The sequence below is a fragment of the Pipistrellus kuhlii genome, unplaced genomic scaffold (genome assembly GCF_014108245.1).
Source record: "Pipistrellus kuhlii isolate mPipKuh1 unplaced genomic scaffold, mPipKuh1.p scaffold_m20_p_34, whole genome shotgun sequence".
Lineage (NCBI taxonomy): Eukaryota > Metazoa > Chordata > Mammalia > Chiroptera > Vespertilionidae > Pipistrellus > Pipistrellus kuhlii.
The window spans coordinates 615,966-635,626 of NW_023425534.1; the positions used below are offsets into that span (position 1 = coordinate 615,966).

Consider the following 19,661-nt stretch of genomic DNA (forward strand, 5'->3'; position numbering starts at 1 on the left):
GCGGGTTCGGATTGGGCGGTGAAAGGGGCGGGGGCGGGCGATTGAGGGGCGGGGCTGCGCGGGGACGGGGGCGGGAACTTGTTGGGCGGCTCTCGGGCTCCGATTGGGCAGTGAGAGGGGCGGGGACGGGCGACTAGAGGGGCGGGGCTTAATGGTAGGCGGGACCATCGGGGCGGGTCGGAGGACAGCCGAGCCCGAGGATTCGGATTGGGCGATGAGGGGGGCGGGACGGGACGGGGGCGGGTCCCCGCGGGGCCCCGCCTCCTGAGGCCAGGGCTCAAAGGGCGCCGACCCGCGGGAGCCGGGCGGGCGCAGGGCGGGCCCGGGTCCGAGGGCGAGGTTCCGGTTCTGAAAGCGGAGCTGCTGCTCCCGCGCGTGGACTGAGCGGCGGCCTGGAAGCCAGAGGCGGTGTGACCCCCCGCGAGCCGGGGAAGCCTCGCCCGCCTCCCGCCCTCCGGGCCGCTGGGACCCGGGCCTGAGGGGGGCGGTCCCGCGCGGGGCCGGCTCTCCTGCGCTGGCGCCCTCCGCCGGCCCCACCACAGGGGCTCTGGGGACCCCGTTTGGGAGCGGGGGCTCCGAGGCTTGGGGACCAGGGTCAGGAGGACCAGCCCGGCACGCCCGCTGCCCGCCCGCTGCCCGCCCGAGCGCAGACCCGGGAGGCCGGGGCTGGTCAGGGCCACACCCCGGGGCTTGCCAGGGGCACAGCCTCAGGCTGGGCTGAGGGCCTGAGGAAGGACAGTGGGAGAAGGCGGGTGTGGGGGACCCAGAGGCCGGGGCCTCAGTGCCCGCGGCACCTGTGGGGGAGGCAGGGCCCAGCGCGGCCTCCGCCGGCTGCCGGCCGGGAAGCGCCCGCCTCACAGAGGTCGCCTTGGTTCCATCACGGGCGCCCACAGCTGCTTGTTTGGGTGCCACTGGCAGAGAAAAAAAGTAATAATTGCCTTCCTTTTTTGCTCTAAAGTGACTAAAAAATACATATTGACTTTTACAGAGGACAGTGATAGAGTAGACTTAATCAAGCTGGGGAGTGCAACCAAGGTACATGCCCTTGACCGGAATCGAACCTGGGACCCTTGATTCCACAGGCCGACGCTCTATCCACTGAGCCAAACCGGTCAGGGCCCAAAGTGACTTTTTGAAAAATTAGGTGCCTATACTTGCATACTGATCTCTGATGCCCAGATGAACCAGTCAGATGCAACTTTATCATGGGAGGTGGCCAATAAAGACGCAACGCTGTTGTATCACCTAACTACGGGGTGTCCTCCCCCCGCCCCCCAAAATCTATGCACATTTAGCAGCTGGAGCTCCAGGACTTGGGGGTCAGACTCCAGCACGGCCAGCAGGTGTCGCCATGGGCTCATGGGCTCCACCACGTGAGCGGGTTGGGTTCAGGGCCTGAGTTACACCTCCACGTGTGAACTTAGATGGGAACCAAAGACAGAGCGGAGTGACCGCTCCCCGGCCTCCGTGTCAAGGTGTGGACATGGCTGAGGGGGTGACCGACTAGTCCTCAGGTCTTGGGACTCTGGGATGGGCGAGGCGGGCGGGGTGGGGGGCAAACGGGGGTGGGGCCCCTGGTCAACACTAGCCCCATGGAGAGCTAAGATATTTAACACTTTTCCTCCCGTCTTCCAAGTTCCAGCTGGGTCGGTGTTCAAACCAACAGAGACAGGGTCGTGGGAGAAAGTCGGATCTTTTTTTTTAAAAGTATATTTTATTTATTTTTTACAGAGAGGAAGAGAGAGGGATAGAAAGCTGGAAACATCGATGAGAGAGAATCATCGATCAGCTACCTCTTGCACACCCCCTACTGGGAATGCGCCCGAAACCAAGGTACATGCCCTTGACCGGAATTGAACCTGGGACCTTTCAGTCTGCAGGCTGACACTCTATCCACTGAGCCAAACAGGTTACGGCAGAAAGTTGGATCTTAACGCCCAGACCTGTGGGCTGTCCAGGAAGCATGGACGAGAACAAGGCAGCACCTTCCTGGACGAAGGAGCAGGGGCAGGTCTGAGCCCTCAGCACCCGAGCGAGTGACTGACGGGGGTGGCAGGTGGGGAACAGACAGAGGACAAGCGTGTCGCACTCAGAGGCCACCGGGGGCCCAGTGACCCAGGTGTGAGTGGGTGTGGCCACAACAAACCAAGGCTTCCATTTTCATAGGAACGCAGGCTCATCCCGACAGAGACGGGCCGGGTACGGGGGGCTGAGACACATGAGTCGTCATCAACATAAAATAACAGGTCAGCTTAATAAAAATTAACATTCCTTCTTGAACGTTAACTTACCAGACACTGAGTAACGGCACAAATTTATAAGCGTCTCGCACGTAAACCTGTTTTTCCTGCTCTCTGGAAGCGAAATGTTTCCCACTGCGCTCACCAAACAAGTCGGCCCCGCACTAATGCCGCGGCCATCGGCTGCTGGTGTCACCCCACACCAGGGATGTGCCCACAACCAAGGTACATGCTCTTGACCGGAATCCAACCTGGGACCTTTCAGTCCGCAGACCGATGCTCTATCCACTGAGCTAAACCGGTTTCGGCCCCAAGTGACTTTTTAAAAAACCAGGCGCCACCCCGTTGGCGGGGCTCAGGGACTGGGCATCGACCTAGGAACCAGGAGGTCAGGGTTCGATTCCTAGTCGGGGCACAGGGCCTGGCTGCGGGCTCCATCCTCAGTGGGGGGCCTGCAGGAGGCAGCCGATCCGTGGTTCTCTCTCATCGTGGATGTTTCTCTCCCTCTCCCTTCCTCTCTGAGATCAATAAACGGTAAATTTTAAAAAAAATTACGTAAGGATTTCTGGTACCAAATTAACCACTCAGATGCAGCCTTACTCTGTGACTGACAGAGAGGAAGCGCTATTTATCGGCTGTCCCCCCGAACCTACGTGCGCGCTCACCGCGGGCGGCTCCGTGTGAAGATGGATGTGTCTTGTGCACACGCCTTTGTAATCGTCCAAAGTGTGTGCGTGCATTGGGGGAAACCTGTGTTTGCGGCTGAGACAGGCCTTCCCACCGCACGGTGAACGGTGAGCTGCTGCCCTGTTATTGGACAGGCTCAGGGGGAGGACCTTGCCTGTGGGCAGGGCCTTGGGGCACACCAGGGTGCCGGGACACCCCGGGCTGAAGACCCCTGCTGGCTCCAGGGCAGGTTTCTCGGATCCTCTCGGGCAGGAAGCGCGGCTCAGGCGTTCTCTCCGACTCTGTCGTCTTGTCCCGAAGGACAGCCTCAGCCCTCACTCCGGTTCCTCCTGCTGAACAACGGGCCTGTGTCCACATGACTTCCCGCCCCGTGGGTCCCCAGGGGGCGGAGGGGGGGGAGGCCCTGCTGGGCCGCAGGCAGGTGGCTATGGGGGGGTCCCAGCCTGCCCCCCACCGCCGTGGCCGCCCCCTCCCTCGCATACGGCCTGGGCCGGGGCTTGGGGGAGGTGGCGGCAGGGCTCAGGGCTCAGGGCTCATCTCACCGCTCACTGGGATGAACCTGGGAAACAGGTTTCTCCGCCTGCAGCCCGGAGGCCCGCCCCCTCCTTGGGTGGCGCAGGCCTGGCCCTGGAGGCACTGGGGTGGTGGCCAGGGGGTGGGGCTGGGCCTGGCACAGGTGGGCCCAAGGTGTGCCCTGTCGGGGTACAGACAAGGGCCGAGCAGAGCAGCCTGGGGCCCATGGGGAGCTGGGGGCCTGGGAAACCCCGTCCAACCAGGAGTCCGCCTTCCTGTTCTGGCCATGACAGCCAGAGCCCCAGCCCCTCCTTGCACCCCAAGTCACCCTGCAAACCCCGGCACCCCTTCCTCATAGGCCCAGGCCCCAGCATGACTGACCAGGGCATCTGTGTCCCCTTCCCCTGTGTCCCCTCTCCCCTGTGTCCCTCCCCCCTGTGTCCCCTCCCCCTTGTGTCCCTCCCCCCGTGTCCCCTCCCCCCTGTGTCCCTCCCCCCTGTGTCCCCTCCCCCCTGTGTCCCTCCCCCCTGTGTCCCCTCCCCCCTGTGTCCCTCCCCCCTGTGTCCCTCCCCCCTGTGTCCCTCCCCCCTGTGTTCCCCCCCCCCTGTGTCCCTCCCCCTGTGTCCCCTCCCCACTGTGTCCCTCCCCCCTGTGTCCCCTCCCCCCTGTGTCCCTCCCCCTCTGTCCCCTCCCCCCCGGGGCCCCTCCCCCTCTGTCCCCTCCCCCTCTGTCCCCTCCCTGGTCTCCTTGCAGAGAATATCTGAGCCCCGTGAGCTCTGGGCTGAGGTGGAATAAACTGGTCACTGCGGAGCGAGCTCTCGGTGCCCCGCTCCTGGAGCTGCCGTCCAGTCGGTGCCGGGCCTCCTGCTGGGGTGCGGGGCCTCCTGCTGGGGTGCGTTATTAGGAAACACGTCAGACCGCCTGGGCCCTGAAAGTTTCTGGGGACCCCTGGGGTTCCTTGGGCCACACTTTGGGAAACGGATGCTCTCTGAGCAGCATGGACCCCACACGCCCCTCCCCCCGGCCCCATGCACCCCACCTCCCAGCCCCACGTGAGCGAAGGGCTTGCCATGGCCTGGTGGGTCTGGCCCAGCGCCAGCCTTCACTCTTCGCCTCCTCCTCCTCCTCCTCTGGGTCTGGGCTGGGGGTGGGGGGGGTAGGTGGCTCCCAGGAGAAGCTACAGCTTCCCTCACCCGCCGGCCATGGGGGTGCCCTGAGCTGCCTCCCCGTCATCGGGGTTCCTCCTCCCTGGACCCCACTCCCAGGCTGGAGACTGAGCTGGGGGCACTGGCCAGCGTGTGTGGGGGTGTGGGGGGGGAGTGGGGGGAGTGGGCGGGGCTGGCTGCGGGGCCCCAGGGGGAGGAGCTGGGACAGGCAGCGGCAGGGGTGCAGCCTGAGAGAGGGAGGGGGACCCAGGAGGACTGGGCCAGGGAGAGTCCCAACACAGCCACCTGCCAGGTCCGGGGCCTCGCCTCCCCGGAGCCGGATCACAGTCTGGGTGGTCGGGGGCGGGTGGTCTGGGAGGAGAGGACGCCCCACCCAGACACTCGATCCTAGGAGGCCGCAGGGGTCCCTGCCGGGATGCCGGTGGCGGGTGTGGCGCTCGGCTTCCTGGGCGCTGCCAGGGGAGGGGGTGGGGTGGGGGCTGGAGGGAGCAGGCTGGGGCCTGCAGAGGGCCCCCCACGCTCTGTGGCAGCCACTCCGGAGCCTGGAGTCCTCAGGATGGGAGACACTCTTTGGGGGTAGGGCCCCAGCAAGCTGGCCGGTCTGGGCGCCGGGGCTGGGCCCTCAGCTCTGGGCTGGGCCCCTCTCCGGTCTGTCTGGGTCCCATGTCCTGAGGAACCGGGACCCGCTGTTGGGGGGACACTGTCTGTCCTCCAGCCCGCCTGGCATGAGTGGTGCCACCTGTGCGGGCACCGGGGGGCAGGGGCCGTCTCCAGGGCCTGAAGGAGCCACTGTTGTCTGGGACGAGGTCTGAGCAGAGGCCTGAGGCCTGAGACGGGAGGTGCCTTCCTTAGCCCGGGGGGGGGGGTGGGATCCAGGGACGGGCTCTGCGTGGCCAGCTCAGCCCCTCAACTCCCCGCCACCCCACGTGGCCACTAGCCCTGGGGACACCTCCCTCCTGCTGCCCCGAAGTGGTGCCCGGGGCTGGAGGGCCTGTGAGGGGCTGGCAGAGCTCGAGGGGCGGGGACAGGCAGGTAGGGTCAGGGACGGTGGCATGGTGCCCGCCTGGGGGCTGGCCGTGCCGGGCCAGGCGGGGCTGGTGCCTCCGGAGGGTGCCGGTGCCAGCCCGCTGAGCCCCACGCCCGGCCTGCGCCCGGCAGGCGTGTCGGGACACGGCCGCTCCCGCCGCCAGGAAGCGCCGCCCGGGACCAGGTCGGGGAGAGCCTGGCGGCCAGGGGAGCCGGCGGAGAGACCCCGGTGAGGGGGAGCCCGGCGGCAGCGGGCCCAGGGCGGGGCGGGGGCCGTGGCTGTGGGAGGACGAGCCGTCCTGAGTCCTGCCGGGTCCACGCCCACAGGCTCCTGAGCCAGGACCCCGGGGCCCGGCGGCGAGTCCCGGTCTGTGCGGACCTTGGAGGGAGGGCCGGGCTGGGGCGGGGAGGAGGGACAGGCTGGAGGGGGCAGGAGGGGAGCTGGAGGGGGGCCGGGCAGGGGGCTGGAGGGGGCAGGAGGGGGACCGGGCTGGGGCGGGCAGGAGGAGGGACAGGCTGGAGGGGGCAGGAGGGGAGCTGGAGGGGGGCCGGGCAGGGGGCTGGAGGGGGCAGGAGGGGGACCGGGCGGGGGCGGGCAGGAGGAGGGACAACCTGGAGGAGGCAGGAGGGGAGCTGGAGGGGGGCCGGGCAGGGGGCTGGAGGGGGCAGGAGGGGGACCGGGCGGGGGCGGGCAGGAGGAGGGATAACCTGGAGGAGGCAGGAGGGGACCTGGAGGGGGGCCAGGCAGGGGGCTGGAGGGGGCAGGAGGGGGACCGGGCGGGGGCGGGCAGGAGGAGGGATAACCTGGAGAAGGCAGGAGGGGAGATGGAGGGGGGCCGGGCAGGGGGCTGGAGGGGGCAGGAGGGGGACTGGGAGGAGGAGGGGAGGAGGCTGGGAGGAGGTCCGGTTGGAGGTCAGGGAGGAGGCCAGGGAGGAGGTCGGGGAGCAGACTGGTGGGGAGGTTGGGGGCGGGGAGGAAGGGGAGGCTGGGAGGAGGCCCGGGAGGGAGGGGTGGGCACCCAGAGGTCTGCGGGGGGCTGGCCTGGGCACAGGAGGTGCTGGATGGAGGGAGAGGAGGAGGAGGGGGCCCCAAGCAGGAGGGGAGCCTGAGCAGTGGCTGGGAGGGCTGAGCTCAGTGGGACCCGGAGGAAGAGGAGGAGGAGACGGAGGAGGAGGAGGAGGGGGGAGGAGGAGGAGGGGGCCTGGGCCTCTGGGGGGAGAGCTGGGGGCTTGGAGCTCGGCCAAGTGGCCAAGGGGCAGATGGCAGCCTCGGAGCCAGAGCAGCCCCACCTCACGGCACAGACCGAGGGGTGCCCACAGGGCCGTGCGGCACCCGGGAGTGACCTCAGTGTGACCAGATGTGACCTCAGCGGGACAGGGTGTGACCTCAGCGGGACAGGGTGTGACCTCAGTGGGACAAGGTGTGACCTCAGTGGGATGGGGTGTGACCTCAGTGGGACCTGGGCATGACCTCAGTGTGACCAGATGTGACCTCAGTGGGACGGGGTGTGACCTCAGTGGGACCGGGTGTGACCTCAGTGGGACCGGGTGTGACCTCAGTGGGACCGGGTGTGACCTCAGTGGGATGGGGTGTGACCTCAGTAGGATGGGGTGTGACCTCAGTGGGATGGGCCGTGACCTCAGTGGGACCTGGCATGACCTCAGTGGGACCTGGGGGTGACCTCAGTGGGACCGGGGGTGACCTCAGTGGGACCGGGTGTGACCTCAGTGGGACGGGGTGTGACCTCAGTGGGACAGGGTGTGACCTCAGTGGGACCGGGTGTGACCTCAGTGGGATGGGGTGTGACCTCAGTAGGATGGGGTGTGACCTCAGTGGTTTGGGCCGTGACCTCAGTGGGACCTGGCATGACCTCAGTGGGACCTGGGGGTGACCTCAGTGGGACCGGGGGTGACCTCAGTGGGACCGGGTGTGACCTCAGTGGGACGGGGTGTGACCTCAGTGGGACGGGGTGTGACCTCAGTGGGACCGGGTGTGACCTCAGTGGGACCCGGGGGTGACCTCAGTGGGACCGGGTGTGACCTCAGTGGGACCGGGTGTGACCTCAGTGGGACGGAGTGTGACCTCAGTGGGACTGGGGGTGACCTCAGTGGGACAGAGTGTGACCTCAGTGGGACCAGGGGGTGACCTCAGGGGGACCTGGGCTGGGAGCGGGGGAGGGGGGTGTGTGGTCCAGGGGGCAGGTCCTGTCCAGGCAGCACAACGGCTTCTGTAAGAGGCCGAGTCCCAGGCAGAGGGAACCCCGCGCCTGACAGACACCCCTGCCCCCGCCAGGCGCCATGAGCGGCAGACTCCATCACGGCGGGGGACCCCGGCACAGAGGGACCTCCTGCTGACAGCGCACCCCAGCTGGTGACAGGTCACCCCACCTCTCAGCGGCTGGCCCCCTGCAGAGCCCTAGACCTTGCCATGGCGCCCCCTCCCGGGGACCCAGGGCCCCCCCTGCGGAGCCAGCGGCCTTTCCTGAGCGCCAACGTCCTGCCCGTGGGTGAGTGAGGCCCCGGGCCCTGCGAGTCTCTGGGGCGGTGTGCGCCGAGGGGGGCGGTGTGCGCCGTGGGGGGCGGTGGGCGCCGTGGGGGGTGGTGTGCGCCGTGGGGGGCGGTGGGCGCCGTGGGGAGCGGTGGGCGCCTTGGGGGGCAGTGGGTGCCTTGGGGGGCAGTGGACAGGCTGCTGAGGGGGCCCCCTGCAGGTGCACACTGGCTCTGCTCCGGGTCCTCAGCAGCTTCTGATCCTGGCGGCCGCGCCTCCTGGGTGGGGCCTGTCCTCTCCGTGACTTGGGATCTGTGACCTGTGACCTCCTGAAGTCGGTTGTGCCAGTTTAGGTGACACTGTCTTCTCTCTCGATCTGTAAAGGGGGCGCTGGGAGGGGCACAGTGTCCTGCAGGGGCCTCCGTGAGCAGCCCGGTGAGGGGGGCAGTCGCCACCCAGACGGGAAGTGGGACGTCCGCCTGCCCCTCCCTGGGCTGCCCTGAGCCCCAGGGGCCCGCTGCTCTGACTGCCCCGTTTGTGCAGGTGAGGCCCCGCCCACGGCACAGACCTCTCCCGCCGCCGTGTAATTAGCTGTGGGTCCAGCGGGCGGATCTGCCCACCTGGGAGAAGCCCTGCCACCCAGGCGGGCGCGGTGGCACAGGAAGCGGGCGCTGGCCTGCCCCCCGCACACTCGGCTGCTCCCTGTCCTGGTGTTCCCCATGGGGCTGAGCTGAGGCCGCCCATGCCTATGGCGGGTGTTTGCCCACGGGCCCAGGCCTGGCAGCCTGGACTCAGCCACCCTGAGGGGTGGGCACTCAGCCCCCGGGGTCGGGGGCCCCATGGGGCCCTGGGCTGTGGGTGCATCAGGAGTGACCTCCTCGCCGCCGGGTGGAGGGGCCTGGGCATGGGCCCCATCAGACAGGAAGGGGTCCCGCTGGGTGTGGACCTGGGGCCGGGGAGCCTGTCTGGGGTGGGGGAGCCCCGGCTTCCAGCTGGCTGGGCCCTCTGCTCAGGCCCAGGCAGGCTGCTGGGGGGAGTGGAGGGTTGTGGGGGGTTTCCACTGGCTCAGCTGTCCCGGGAGGGGGGAGCGCGAGGAGTGAGGGTTCACGTGAAGTCCGGCCAGCCTGTGGGGTGATGAGGGGCCTCTTCCCGGGGGGCTTGCCCCCCAGGACCTGCTCTTCCTGGGGGGCCTGCAGCTTGCTCGGCGACGGCTCCCAGGACAGTGGTGGCAGGAGCACACACACATGTGCAGCGTGTGCTCTGCGTGTGCGTGCATGTTCGCCCTGCTGCGCCCGCCCAGCCAGCCTGGGCTTGCTCCTCCATGATCCCCAGATGGGCCCAGACAGGCCTCCGTCCGCTCGGAGCTCACAACCCCCTCCCGGGCTCAGCGGGGAGGGAGCACCGTGGGGAGGAGCTGGATGGGGCAGGGGGGCTCTGGGCCCAGAGACCAGGCCGGGCCCAGGCGGGGCCCTGGGGGGCGGAAGCCTACAGTCCTGGGTGTGGGGAGGTGACCGGATCCAGAGGGGATGGTGCCCGAGACGGGGCTCCCCTCCACCTGCTGTCCCTCGTGGGGCCCCTCCCTTCCTGCACTCCCTGTCCCCCCAGGCCTGGCTGGCTCTGCTGATGTCTATCTGTCTGGCCAGCCGGCCAGTCCTTGCTGGGTGCTGGGCTGAGGGATGGACACCTCATCTGGCCCCCAGGTCCCTCTGGCAGCACCACTGACCAATGGGAGGCGTCCCAGCCAAGAGGAGGGCGGGTCCTGTCCGGGGCTGCCTGACTGTCCCCTGCCCGGCAGGCGCTCTCCCGTTTGGGGCCGGTGTCTGGGCTCCGGGAGCTGCAGCCCCCGTGGGCGAGGCCTGGGTGGGTGTGTGGGGGGGGCATGGCGGCGTCCAAAGGTGCGGCCTGCGGTCTGGCCTGCGCCCCCGCCTTGCGGACCACAGGGTCCCGGGCAGGCGGCTCACGTGCAGCCATGGCACTGCCCGGTGCCTGCTCCGTGCCAGCCCCGTGGAGACTCGCGGTGGCCATGCCTGACTGGGCGGTGAGCAGGGCTGGTCTGGCACAGCCTTGGCCCCTGGCCCTCGGCCGGAGAGAAGCCCCCTGCTGGCCGGGCTGGGGGTGGACATGCGCATGGCCCGCGGCTCGAGGTTCGGGCCCCACCGGCAGCCCCTGCCCCCACCCTGCGCATGCTTACCCCAGTTCTCGGTCTCCATGGTAACCGAGGGGGTGTCAGAGCTCCTTAATCCCATTCCCGGGGCTCGGGGTTGGGGAGAATGCAGACGAGCGAGCGAGAACTCCCAGGGGCCCAGGGGGGAGGGGGCCGGGGGCCGAGGGCGGGGTCTGGCTCTCACCCGGTGCCGGGCCTGGCACGTGGCTTCCAGCCGTGCCCACAGCTATAGGCACCAAGGGTCACACTGGGTGTGGAAAGGCTTCAGCTGCCCGAGGCTGGGCCCCTGGTCCTGACAGCACCCTGTCCCCCCTCCCCCCCCTGCCCCCGGGATCTAGGGTACCGGCCCCAAGACGCTGTGGGTCACGGATGCTGGACCAGGAGGACCAGGGTGGGCGGGCGAGGGCGGGACGCAGTGCTGGACCCACCAGCCCAGGGACTAGAGACAGCAGGTCTTGGTGGTGGGAGGGGGGCGGGGGGAAGGGGAGGGGAGAGGGGGTGCGCCTGGACTGCTGGGGTCCCCACACAGAATAGTGCCGCCTGAGTCTCAGGCCTCCGAGGCCGACACATCCTCCCGGCACCACTGGGGGGCAGGGCCGGCACCAGGACGCCGAGGGGCAGGGCCGGGAGGCCACCGGCTCAGGCTCATGGCCCGGCGTCAGGTCTGCAGGCTGGGAGGTGGGTCCTTCTCCTTTTAAAACGTGTGTTGGTATTGATGTCAGAGAGGAAGGGAGAGGGAGACAGAGAAACATCAGTGATGAGAATCACTGACCGCTGCCTCCTGCACGCACCTCACTGGGGATCGAGCCCACAGCCCGGACATGTGCCCTGACCAGGAATCGGACCCTGACCTCCTGGTTCACAGGTGGATGCTCAGCCACGGAGCCACGCCAGGCCAGCGTGGGGGATGGAGACCCGCTCTGCAGGCGGACAGGGCGGCAGGTGAACCCCACACTGAGGCTGGCTTCGTCCGGGAAGGTCGTGTGCTGCGGGCCATCACGTCAGGGAAGGGGCCGGGAGTGGTCAGCAGGTCACTGGGGCCAGCCTGCAGGCCTAGGCTGGTTGGGCTCTGGGGTGTGGGCCTGGGAGCGGCTTGCTGTAGGGTAGGGGTGTCGAACTCAATCAGAGAAGGGGCCAAAATCTAAAATCCAGCCTAAATCGCGGGCCGAATGGTTTACTGAACAGTCATAAACTGTCATTGTGATGGAAACGCAGCGGAGTGCAGTGATGACAGCGCGGTGCGGGCCACATTGCAAGGCCTGGCGGGACGGATTTGGCCCGAGGGCCTTGTGTTTGACACATGTGCTGTAGGGGAACCTGGTCTTGGGGTTCCCTCGGCCAGGGCAGGGGCACCTGGGGCTGATGCACTGACCCACATGCCTCTGGGCCGACCAGGGCTGGGCGCCCTCCCCCCCACTCCCCTCCCTTCCTATCCCCTCCCATTGCCGGCAGACAGGGCAGCAGTTGGGCCAGCACCCGGGTGGGGGAGCTGCTGTGAGTGTCTGGGGTGCTGAGGCCGGCTGTCCGGCTGGCTGTTTGGAAGGTGGGGTGGGGTGGGGGGGCAGGCAGGAGAGGCTTCATGCAGAGGCTGAGGAAGCGCCCACCCAGGATGGGGTCCCCCGGCGAGGCTCCCGTTGTGGGGGCAGCACCTCCGTGCGGGAGCCAGGGAAGGGAGCGGCCGCTCGCCGACGGGCTGTGCAGGAGGCCGTGCCCTGGCCCAGCTCAGAGGCCTGGTCCCGGGCCCCATGGGGAAGCCTCGGTGCCCCCCTCCGGAGGCCCCTCCCCACGGGCCCCTCCTCCTCTAATGGGCACCCCCTGGCATAGCAGAGCGCCCTGCGGTCTCAGGCCGGGGTCCGGGGGGCGGGGGCGGTTCACCCTCTCCTGAGCCCCTAGCAGGGGCCTGTGACCCCGGCCCCCAGCCAGCCAGGCAGCCGTGGCCTGGGGCTGCCCCCGGCGGGTGCTGTGTGAGGGCGGAGGCAGGGAGCCGGCCGCCTGCCGTCTTGAGCTCCGATCGGGAACGGGACGTCTTAGGACCAGATGCTCGTGAGAAGGCGAGACGCACACTTTCTAAATTTGGCGTCTGATTGCACATTTACCCAGCGAGGCTCGCGAACGGGTGTGAGCGCTGAGGGCCCGCTGTGCCTCTCGCTGCCTCTGTGCGTCCCGGGCGAGGCCTGGCTGCTGACCTCCGGCTGCAGAAGGTTCCTGAGCCGGGCCCTCGCCACGGCTGCCTGCTCGGCCGGAGGGACGCTGCCAAAGGGCCGTCTCAGGGCCACGGGCGGCAGGTCCACCGGACGGGACTCCTCGCTGCCGAGGCCGCCAGAAGCCGGTCTGGCCAGTGTGTCTGGGGGGCAGTGGGTGGGCAAAACGCAGCAGGTACCTCAGGACCTTGCTGGGCAGCGCCAACTGGAAGCAGGGAGAGGCCGGCCGCCTCCCGAGTGAGATTCTGTGGCTCGGACCTGGCTCCATGCCGTTCGCCTCAGAGGAGGCGAACGAGGGAGGAGGGAACCCGGGAGGCTCCCTGGAGGAGGTGCCGTGCCCCAGGCCTTGGAGGCCCTGGGTGCCAGGCTGAGGGTCAGATGCTCCTGGTGGGCGGTGGTGGAGTCCCTGAGCAATGGGAGCCTGGAGCACCGAGTCCGGCCGTGTGCCTGCATCAAGGCGGGTGCATGGGGGGAGGCCGGGAGGCCAGGCCAGACAGAGGGCAGCCCCGGAGTGACTCGGGGGCGAGGAGAGGGTGATGCGGGGCTGCGGGCAGGCCCTCTGCCCTGGCTGCGGGCGTCACCCGCTGGTGGGTGTGGGGGTGTCCGCAGAGGAACCGCCCGCACAGGCTCCCCTGAGGTGCCTCTCCCCTGTTCCTGGAGTCCCTGGCTCGGAGGGAGGTTTCTTTCGTGGTTTCCAATTTGCATTTCAGTCTCGGCTTCTCACCACAAAGTGGCCCCGGTTTGGTTTCTGGTTTCCGTCTCCGTCTCCCTCTATGGTCGCACTGGCTCTGCCTCTGGCCCTGGTCCTGGGTCTGGCACTGGGTCTTGTGCTCTGGCCCTGGCTCTGGGTCTGGGCTCTTGGCGAGGACCCTGGTTCCTGGGCTGCACCCCAGGGGCTGCCGAATGCCCCTGTCACCCTGCTCCCGGCTGCGTCTCTATCCCTGTGAGGAGAGCTGCCCCCCCCCGGCCCCCTCCCTCTGTGGCTCCTCGGGCTCCCAGTGGCCTCAGGAGACCGTTCACCCACCCTCCCTGCACTCAGCCTCCCTGCCTGCCTCCCTCCTTCCGCATGTCCTCACTCCTGGGGCCCTGAGCTCCTGCTCCAGGCGAGGGGAGGAGAGGAGTGGGGTCACCTGGCGGGGGGTGGGAGGGCACAGCACTCCAGGAGAGGAAGCCAGGAAGCGGTGGCAGGAGCCCTAGGGCGCACAGCTGGGCCCAGGGCTGGGAACTGGGGTGCAGTCCTGTCTGGGGGGCTGGGCGGTGGGAAGGCTCAGGAGCTCAGCTGGCCTGCAGGTGTCGAGGCGAGGTGCCCTCTGGGCGGGGGGCGGCCTTCAGGGCCCACGGCTCAGGCCAGAAGCTGCTGTGTGGCATGGGGGGAGGCAGAGGCCTCTGGGCAGCAGCGATCTGGAGAACCTTAGGCACCCGCAGGTGCGTCACCTGGGAAAACTGAGGCCCAGAGGGGCAGGGCTTGGCTGGGGCCACCAGTGGGTCTGCAGGAGCCGGGACAGGGACTGCGGGGTGTCTCCTCTGAAGTCACAGACTGCGCCTGCTGAGGGGACTGGGAGGGGCTGGGGGGGCTGCAGGGACTGGGAGGGGAGGGGGGAGCAGAGGGGTGCTGGGGGAGGGGCTGAGGGTTCTGGGCTGGGGCTGGGGGGCTGGGAGAGAGGCTCCTGCAAAGGAAGGAGCGAAGGAAGGAGTGTCTGCAGAATCCAGGGTCCGTCTGCTTTGGGGCCAGGAGGGCCGTTGGGGGAGGAGGCGGAGAACCGGCCCAGGCAGGGGTCAGATGGCCCCCCAGGCAGGCTGCTGTCCCCCTTCCCCCCAGTCCAGGCACCTGTGAGCCCCCCGCGTCCTGAGGGCGGGGCCAGGGGGCAGGGGGGCCAGGGGCCAGGGGGGCCCTGTGCGAAGCATCAGGTGTCAGGACGGCCGCCCTCCGCCCCCTCCCAGGTTGCTGCGGGGAGGGGGACCGGGCGGCGGCGCCTCTCCCGGGACAGCGCTTGGGTCTGGGGAGCAGTGTGGGGAGGGTGCTGCTGGCCCCAGGTGCGCCCCCCGCTCCCGCTCGGAGCCCGCCGGCCCCCTCCCCACGCGGGGCGGGCAGGGGGTGTGTGCAGCGCCGAGTGACAGCGGCGGCTCGGCTCGCTCCGCAGCTCGGGCGCAGCGCGGTGCGCGCGCGGTGCGCACAGCCCGGGGCCGCGGGCGCGGGCGCTGCTGCCGGAGCGGGAGCCCCAGGCCGGCGCTGAGGACACCCCCACCTCCCCCCCCCGCCCCCCGCCCCCCGCGCCCCCTGAGCCGCTGCCGCCTCGGAGACAATGGACGCGGGAGCCGCCCCTCGGAACCACAGTAGGTGCTGCGCGCCCGGAATGCACCCTCCCGCCCGGGTCCGGGGTCCGGGGTCCGGGGTCCGGGTCCGAGACAGGCAGCGCCGCTGCCCTCGGCGCCGGTGGGTCTGAGCGGCGCAGGGAGGGGTGCGCTGCTCCCCGCGCTCCCAGCTGCCGGTCCCCGTGCACCGAACCGTCCGCGCCGGGGCTCCCAGACCCGACCCGGAGGGGCGCCCACCCGAGGGGCGCGGGCAGCGGGTGGGCGGCGGGAAGTGAAGGGTCCTGCGCTCTTGGCGCCGCAGGTGGGGCAGAGGGATGGGCCCCCTGTGCCAATGCCTCTCCTGGGCCGTGACTGCTGAGTCCAGGACGGGACACCCGGGCGGACACGGGTCCCCGTGGGGTGCGTGAGGGCAGGCGGACTGGGCTTCAGGAGGCGCTGGTGGACACGCAGCAGCTGCCCGCTGGGCACGTGAGTCTGGGCAGCAGGTGCGGTTGCTGGCCCTGAGCCCGGCTCCGGCTCCGGCTCCCGCTCCCGCAGCCCAGCTCAGGGGTGCGGTGGGCACGGAGGGCGGGTGGGACCCCGGGCTGCAGGGTGCTGGTGGGGGCACCGGCACCCGGGACCTGGCGAAGGAGAGACGCCATGGAAACAGGAGTCTGTGTCCCCCCCTCTGTGACCCCGGGGTGGGGGGGACAGAGGGCCGCTGCCTCCCCCCGAGGCTGCTTCCTCCGGTGACACCCTCCTGCCCGGGTCTGAGGGGGACACTCCGCTGCCAGGCGCCGGGCCGTGGCAACGCGTGCTTCTGTCACAGGAGCCCACGGGCACCCGGCCGGGCCCTCAGCCCACAGGCTCCATCAGAGCTGCAGCCGCAGAGCCAAGGGGAGCCCAGGCACCAGGGGACTCGGGAGGGGGGAGGGGCAGACCGGAGGTCAGAGGTCACTGTCCCTTCTCCGGGTTGAGGGGGACACCGCCCATCTCCCCTGCCTGAGGTGGCAGAGGAAATAGACCCTAAAGACCCCAGCCATCCCGTCCCCTCGGACCCTGCACCAACCCGGTAGCCACGGCCGCTGCATGGCCCTAGGGGAGGCGCTGGGGCCCCAGAAAGGGGAGGGCAGGCAGGTGGAGAGTGTGCGCTTGTTCAGGGGTGGAGGGCCCCATGGCCTCCTTCCCCGAGGCCCGGCACTGGGGCCCGCTCTGGTCTGCGCCCTGGCCCCAGGACGGGAGGGCTGGCCTGCTGGGGGGCTCCGCAGGGCCTGTCTGTGGCCCCGACTTCGTGGACCCCAGCCCCCCCAGGGCCTGCGGTGAGCAGGAGGCCAGAGTGGACTGGCAGGGGTCACCCGGGCACCCAGCCAGTGCTCCCTCCTGTGGGTGACCCAGCCGATCGGCCCCCAGGGCCCCCAGGACAGGAGCCAGTGGGGCCGGCAGGGGGGAGGACCCCATGGACCCTCGTGGGGGGGGCTTGGAGGGGCAGGAGGCCCTCGGGCCCCGGCGGAGAGTTCGGTTACGTAACCCGCCCGGGACACGGATTGCCGTCGTAAGCAGCCGCAGCAGCTGACAATACGGTTGTAATTGGATTTTAATGTTTAATGTCCGCGGCCGACGGAGAGCTCGGGGCCGCGTCCAGATTCTGTTACTCCGCGCCGAGCAGAACCGCTTCCTTCGCCGGGACTCCCCGCCCGCCCGCCCGCAGCCGGCTCCCCAAGGGGTGTCCGCCGGAGCCTGCTGCCTGCCACCTGCTCCCGGGGCAGCGTGAGGGGTGGGCTGCCAGCGGCTCCTGTGTCTGCCAGGCCAGCCCCCTCCCTCTCCTCGTCCACCCGGCCCCTGGCCCTGTTGGGGGGGGCTGTGTGAGTGACCCCTGAGAGGGCAGCCATGGGAACGCAGTCACGGGCCCATGAAAACCCAGCCTCCTGGCTGCTGCTCTTGGCCAGTCAAGGCCCAGCCGGGACTTTGGGAACTGGGGCCACTGGGTAGATGGCCCGGGACCTTCTGGGCTCCACCGGCTGGTCCCACCGCAGGCCAGCCCCCCCGGAGCCGGCAGCGTCAGGACTCCCAGACCCGGCGTCCAGGGGCGGGAGGTGCACCCGGGCCCCCTGCCTCTGGCTGGTCCTGGCCTGGCAGGAGTGTGTGTGAATGTGAGTGCGTTTGTGTGAGTGTGTGTGTGAATGTATGTGTAAGTGTGTGTGAATGTGTGAGTGTGTGCGTGCGTGATCATGCTGCTGGCCCATCACCCTGTCTCTCCCCCCAGCGCCAGGCCCAGGAGGAGGACGGCTCCGCGGCCGCCCTCGGCTTATTCTTAGCTGTTGTGTAACACCGCATCTCGCATCGCGCAGGGAGGAAGGGCGCCTGCAGACGCGTCTCCGCAGCTGCCACCAGCGGCTTTGTCCCTCGGCTGCCCGCACAAAGGGACAGAGGCTGTGGTCACCGCCCAGCAGAGCGCGCCCGGCCGGGCCCTGGAGGGGCTGGGCCGGCGAGGTGCCCGCACTGGCTCCCAGGGGCTGCGTCCGGGGGGGCTCCTCCAGCCGCTGGCCCTGCAGTGGGGTGTGTGTTTGTGTGTGTGAGAGAGTGTCTGTGTGTGTGTGTGTGTCCTCCCTCCTCGGGCACAGCGGCCCTTCCTGCCCCCTGCCGCGCTGCTTCCTGCCGTCTGTGCTCCCAGCAGCCTCCGCACTGACTCAGGGGTCCCGCCCCCACAGATCAGCGCGGCTCCCACACCTGTTTCCCGGCTCCTGCTGTGCCTCAGGCCCTGGGGCGGGGGTGGGGGTGGGGGTGGGGTGGAGGCCTCCAGGAGGCTGGGGTGGCACCTGGTCCCACCTGGGTCTGGGAGGTCGGACTGGGCACCCACGCCCCTGCGTCCACAGGCCAGCACCCACCTCGCTGCCCCGGGACCCGGCACAGGGCGCTCCCGGCTCCTGCCTCCTCCTGAGTGTCCGGGTGCTCAGAGGCGCCCATGGGAGCAGCAGCGGGACAGGGTGCGGGGTCGGGAGGCGGCAGGTGGCGTGGCTCCAGGTGACGTGGCTGTAGGTGACGTGGCTCTATTTGCAGCCCTTGAGCGCCTGAGCCAGCGGCCTGCAGGCAGGACGGCAGGGACTGGGGCAGGTCTCTGCCCGGTCCCTCTGCTCAGCCCCGGCCTTGCAGCCGGACGCAGGGGGCCATTGTGGTGGCCCCCCAAGATGATCCACACCAGTACGTGCACACGTGGCCTCACTGGGAAGCAGGTCTTTGCAGGTGGATCCCGAGGAGCCCGGGGCTGCGCCCAGGGATGCGCTCTCTGGTCCAGGCCCCATGCCGGAGGCTCGTGGGGTTTGGGGGGCCAAGAGGGGGGTGGGAGCCGAGGCCGCCGCTCAGGCTCAGAGCCTGGCAGAGGCAGCCCCACCCCTCTGGCCGCCCGCTGTGGCCGCCCTCAGGCCGTTGGGACGGGGCCTGCTGGCCAGCCCCGGGCTTCCTGACCGGGGTGCTGGGGTGTAGGGCCCAGCAGGACCTTGGGGCTCCCCTGTCTGATGACGTCCTGGATTGGGGGAGGGAGGATGTGGGCGCCGTGGGCTTCTCCAGGTGCTGGGGGTCAGGCTGGCCTCTGGGGTCCCAGAGGCCCGGCAGGCGCCCATCCACCTGCCCTGCCCGGACCCGCACCCCGGCCTGGGAGAGGCCCGAGCTGGGGTGTGGGGTCCCACCACCCCTCCACCAAGCCTGACGGGCCCACCCTGCCTCCCAGGGAGGGGTCCCCAGGCTTTAGTAGCTCACAGGCTGTTTCCAGGGCTGGCAGGCGGAGCGCAGGGGAGCAGGAGCGGGGACCCCGCCCAGGCGGGGGGAGGGGGCACGTGCAGGTGCAGCCTGGGCCCCCTCCCCTCAGGGGCCCACCGTTGGGAGAGCCCTCCTTCCTGAGATCCTGGGGCACAGGGAGGACTCCACTGCAGAGGGGGCGCAGTGCAAAGGGCAGACGCCTGAGGGCTTTTGGGGCGCCCGTCCCCCTTCCCCCCGTGTCCTCACCTTCACCCCACATCGGAGCTGTGGGGGAGGCGACCTGCTGGTGGAGGCGGGAGTGTGTGTGTGTTTTTAAAGCGACTGCAGCTGTGCGTGCCTGCTCCACTTTCCGGGGTGCACGGGGCGCTGAGTGAGGCTGTGTGGACTCGGGGTGCTCTGTGTAAGGAAGGGCACCCCCGGACCAGCAGACTGAGGTGAGACAGTGGGGCCCAGAGTGGGGGAGCCCAGGCTGTCTCTCCCTGGGGCTGCCCCTGCTGGCCTGACCTCCAGGAGGGGGTGGGGGGTGTCACCAGGGCAGCACCCCTCCCCCGCTGGCCCTCCCCGCCACCTGCGTCTGGGTCCCCGGGCCACTCAGTGAGCGCTGAGCAAGAGCGGCTGGGTGTCCGGAGCGGCCCAGCCCTGGCCCCGGAGGCTGAGCCCACGGCAGCTCCCGGCACGGCCCCGGGGCTGCAGTAACTCCCGTGGCCGGCCCCGCGCTCCGAGTCCTGCCGGCTTTTAATATCTGCGCTTATGCAACCGCCGCTCCCTGGCGCTAAAGTGATTACATCCCGACGTGGCGATCGCGGTGTGTGGCCGCTCCTGCTCCGGGCACCTCTCCCGGCTGCTTGGCAGGAGCGCACGGCACCGGGGTCCGGGCTGTGGGTGCAACACCCCCAACCCCCTACGCCTGGCGTCCCCTTCGCCACGTCAGCCTCAAGCTCCCCCCCGGGCACCTGGTCCCTCCTGGTCCCTCCTGTCCCTCCTGTCCCCCCTGGTCCACCTTGTCCTCCTGGTCCCTGTCCCTGGTCCCCCTGTCCTCCTGTCCCCTGGTCCCCTGGTCCCCCCTGGTCCCCCTGGTCCCTCCTGGTCCCTCCTGTCCCACCTTGTCCTCCTGGTCCCTCCTGGTCCCTC

At 69.5% G+C, this 19,661-nt stretch overlaps 1 protein-coding gene across 3 annotated transcripts in view; it reads left to right on the top strand.

Moving 5' to 3' along the window:
- Nucleotides 1-7,955: 7,955 nt before the first annotated feature.
- PLCH2 (phospholipase C eta 2) overlaps nucleotides 7,956-19,661 on the top strand; it is a 44,251-nt gene continuing 32,545 nt past the window's right edge. Inside the window, exon 1 of one of the 3 annotated variants that reach the window (XM_036460949.2) lies at nucleotides 7,956-8,139. In XM_036460949.2, the coding sequence (XP_036316842.1) occupies nucleotides 8,061-8,139 (79 nt within the window). In that variant the 5' untranslated portion in view covers nucleotides 7,956-8,060. The remainder of the gene's footprint in view (nucleotides 8,140-19,661) is intronic. The other 2 variants (XM_045570499.1, XM_036460947.2) reach the window with 2 other exon arrangements.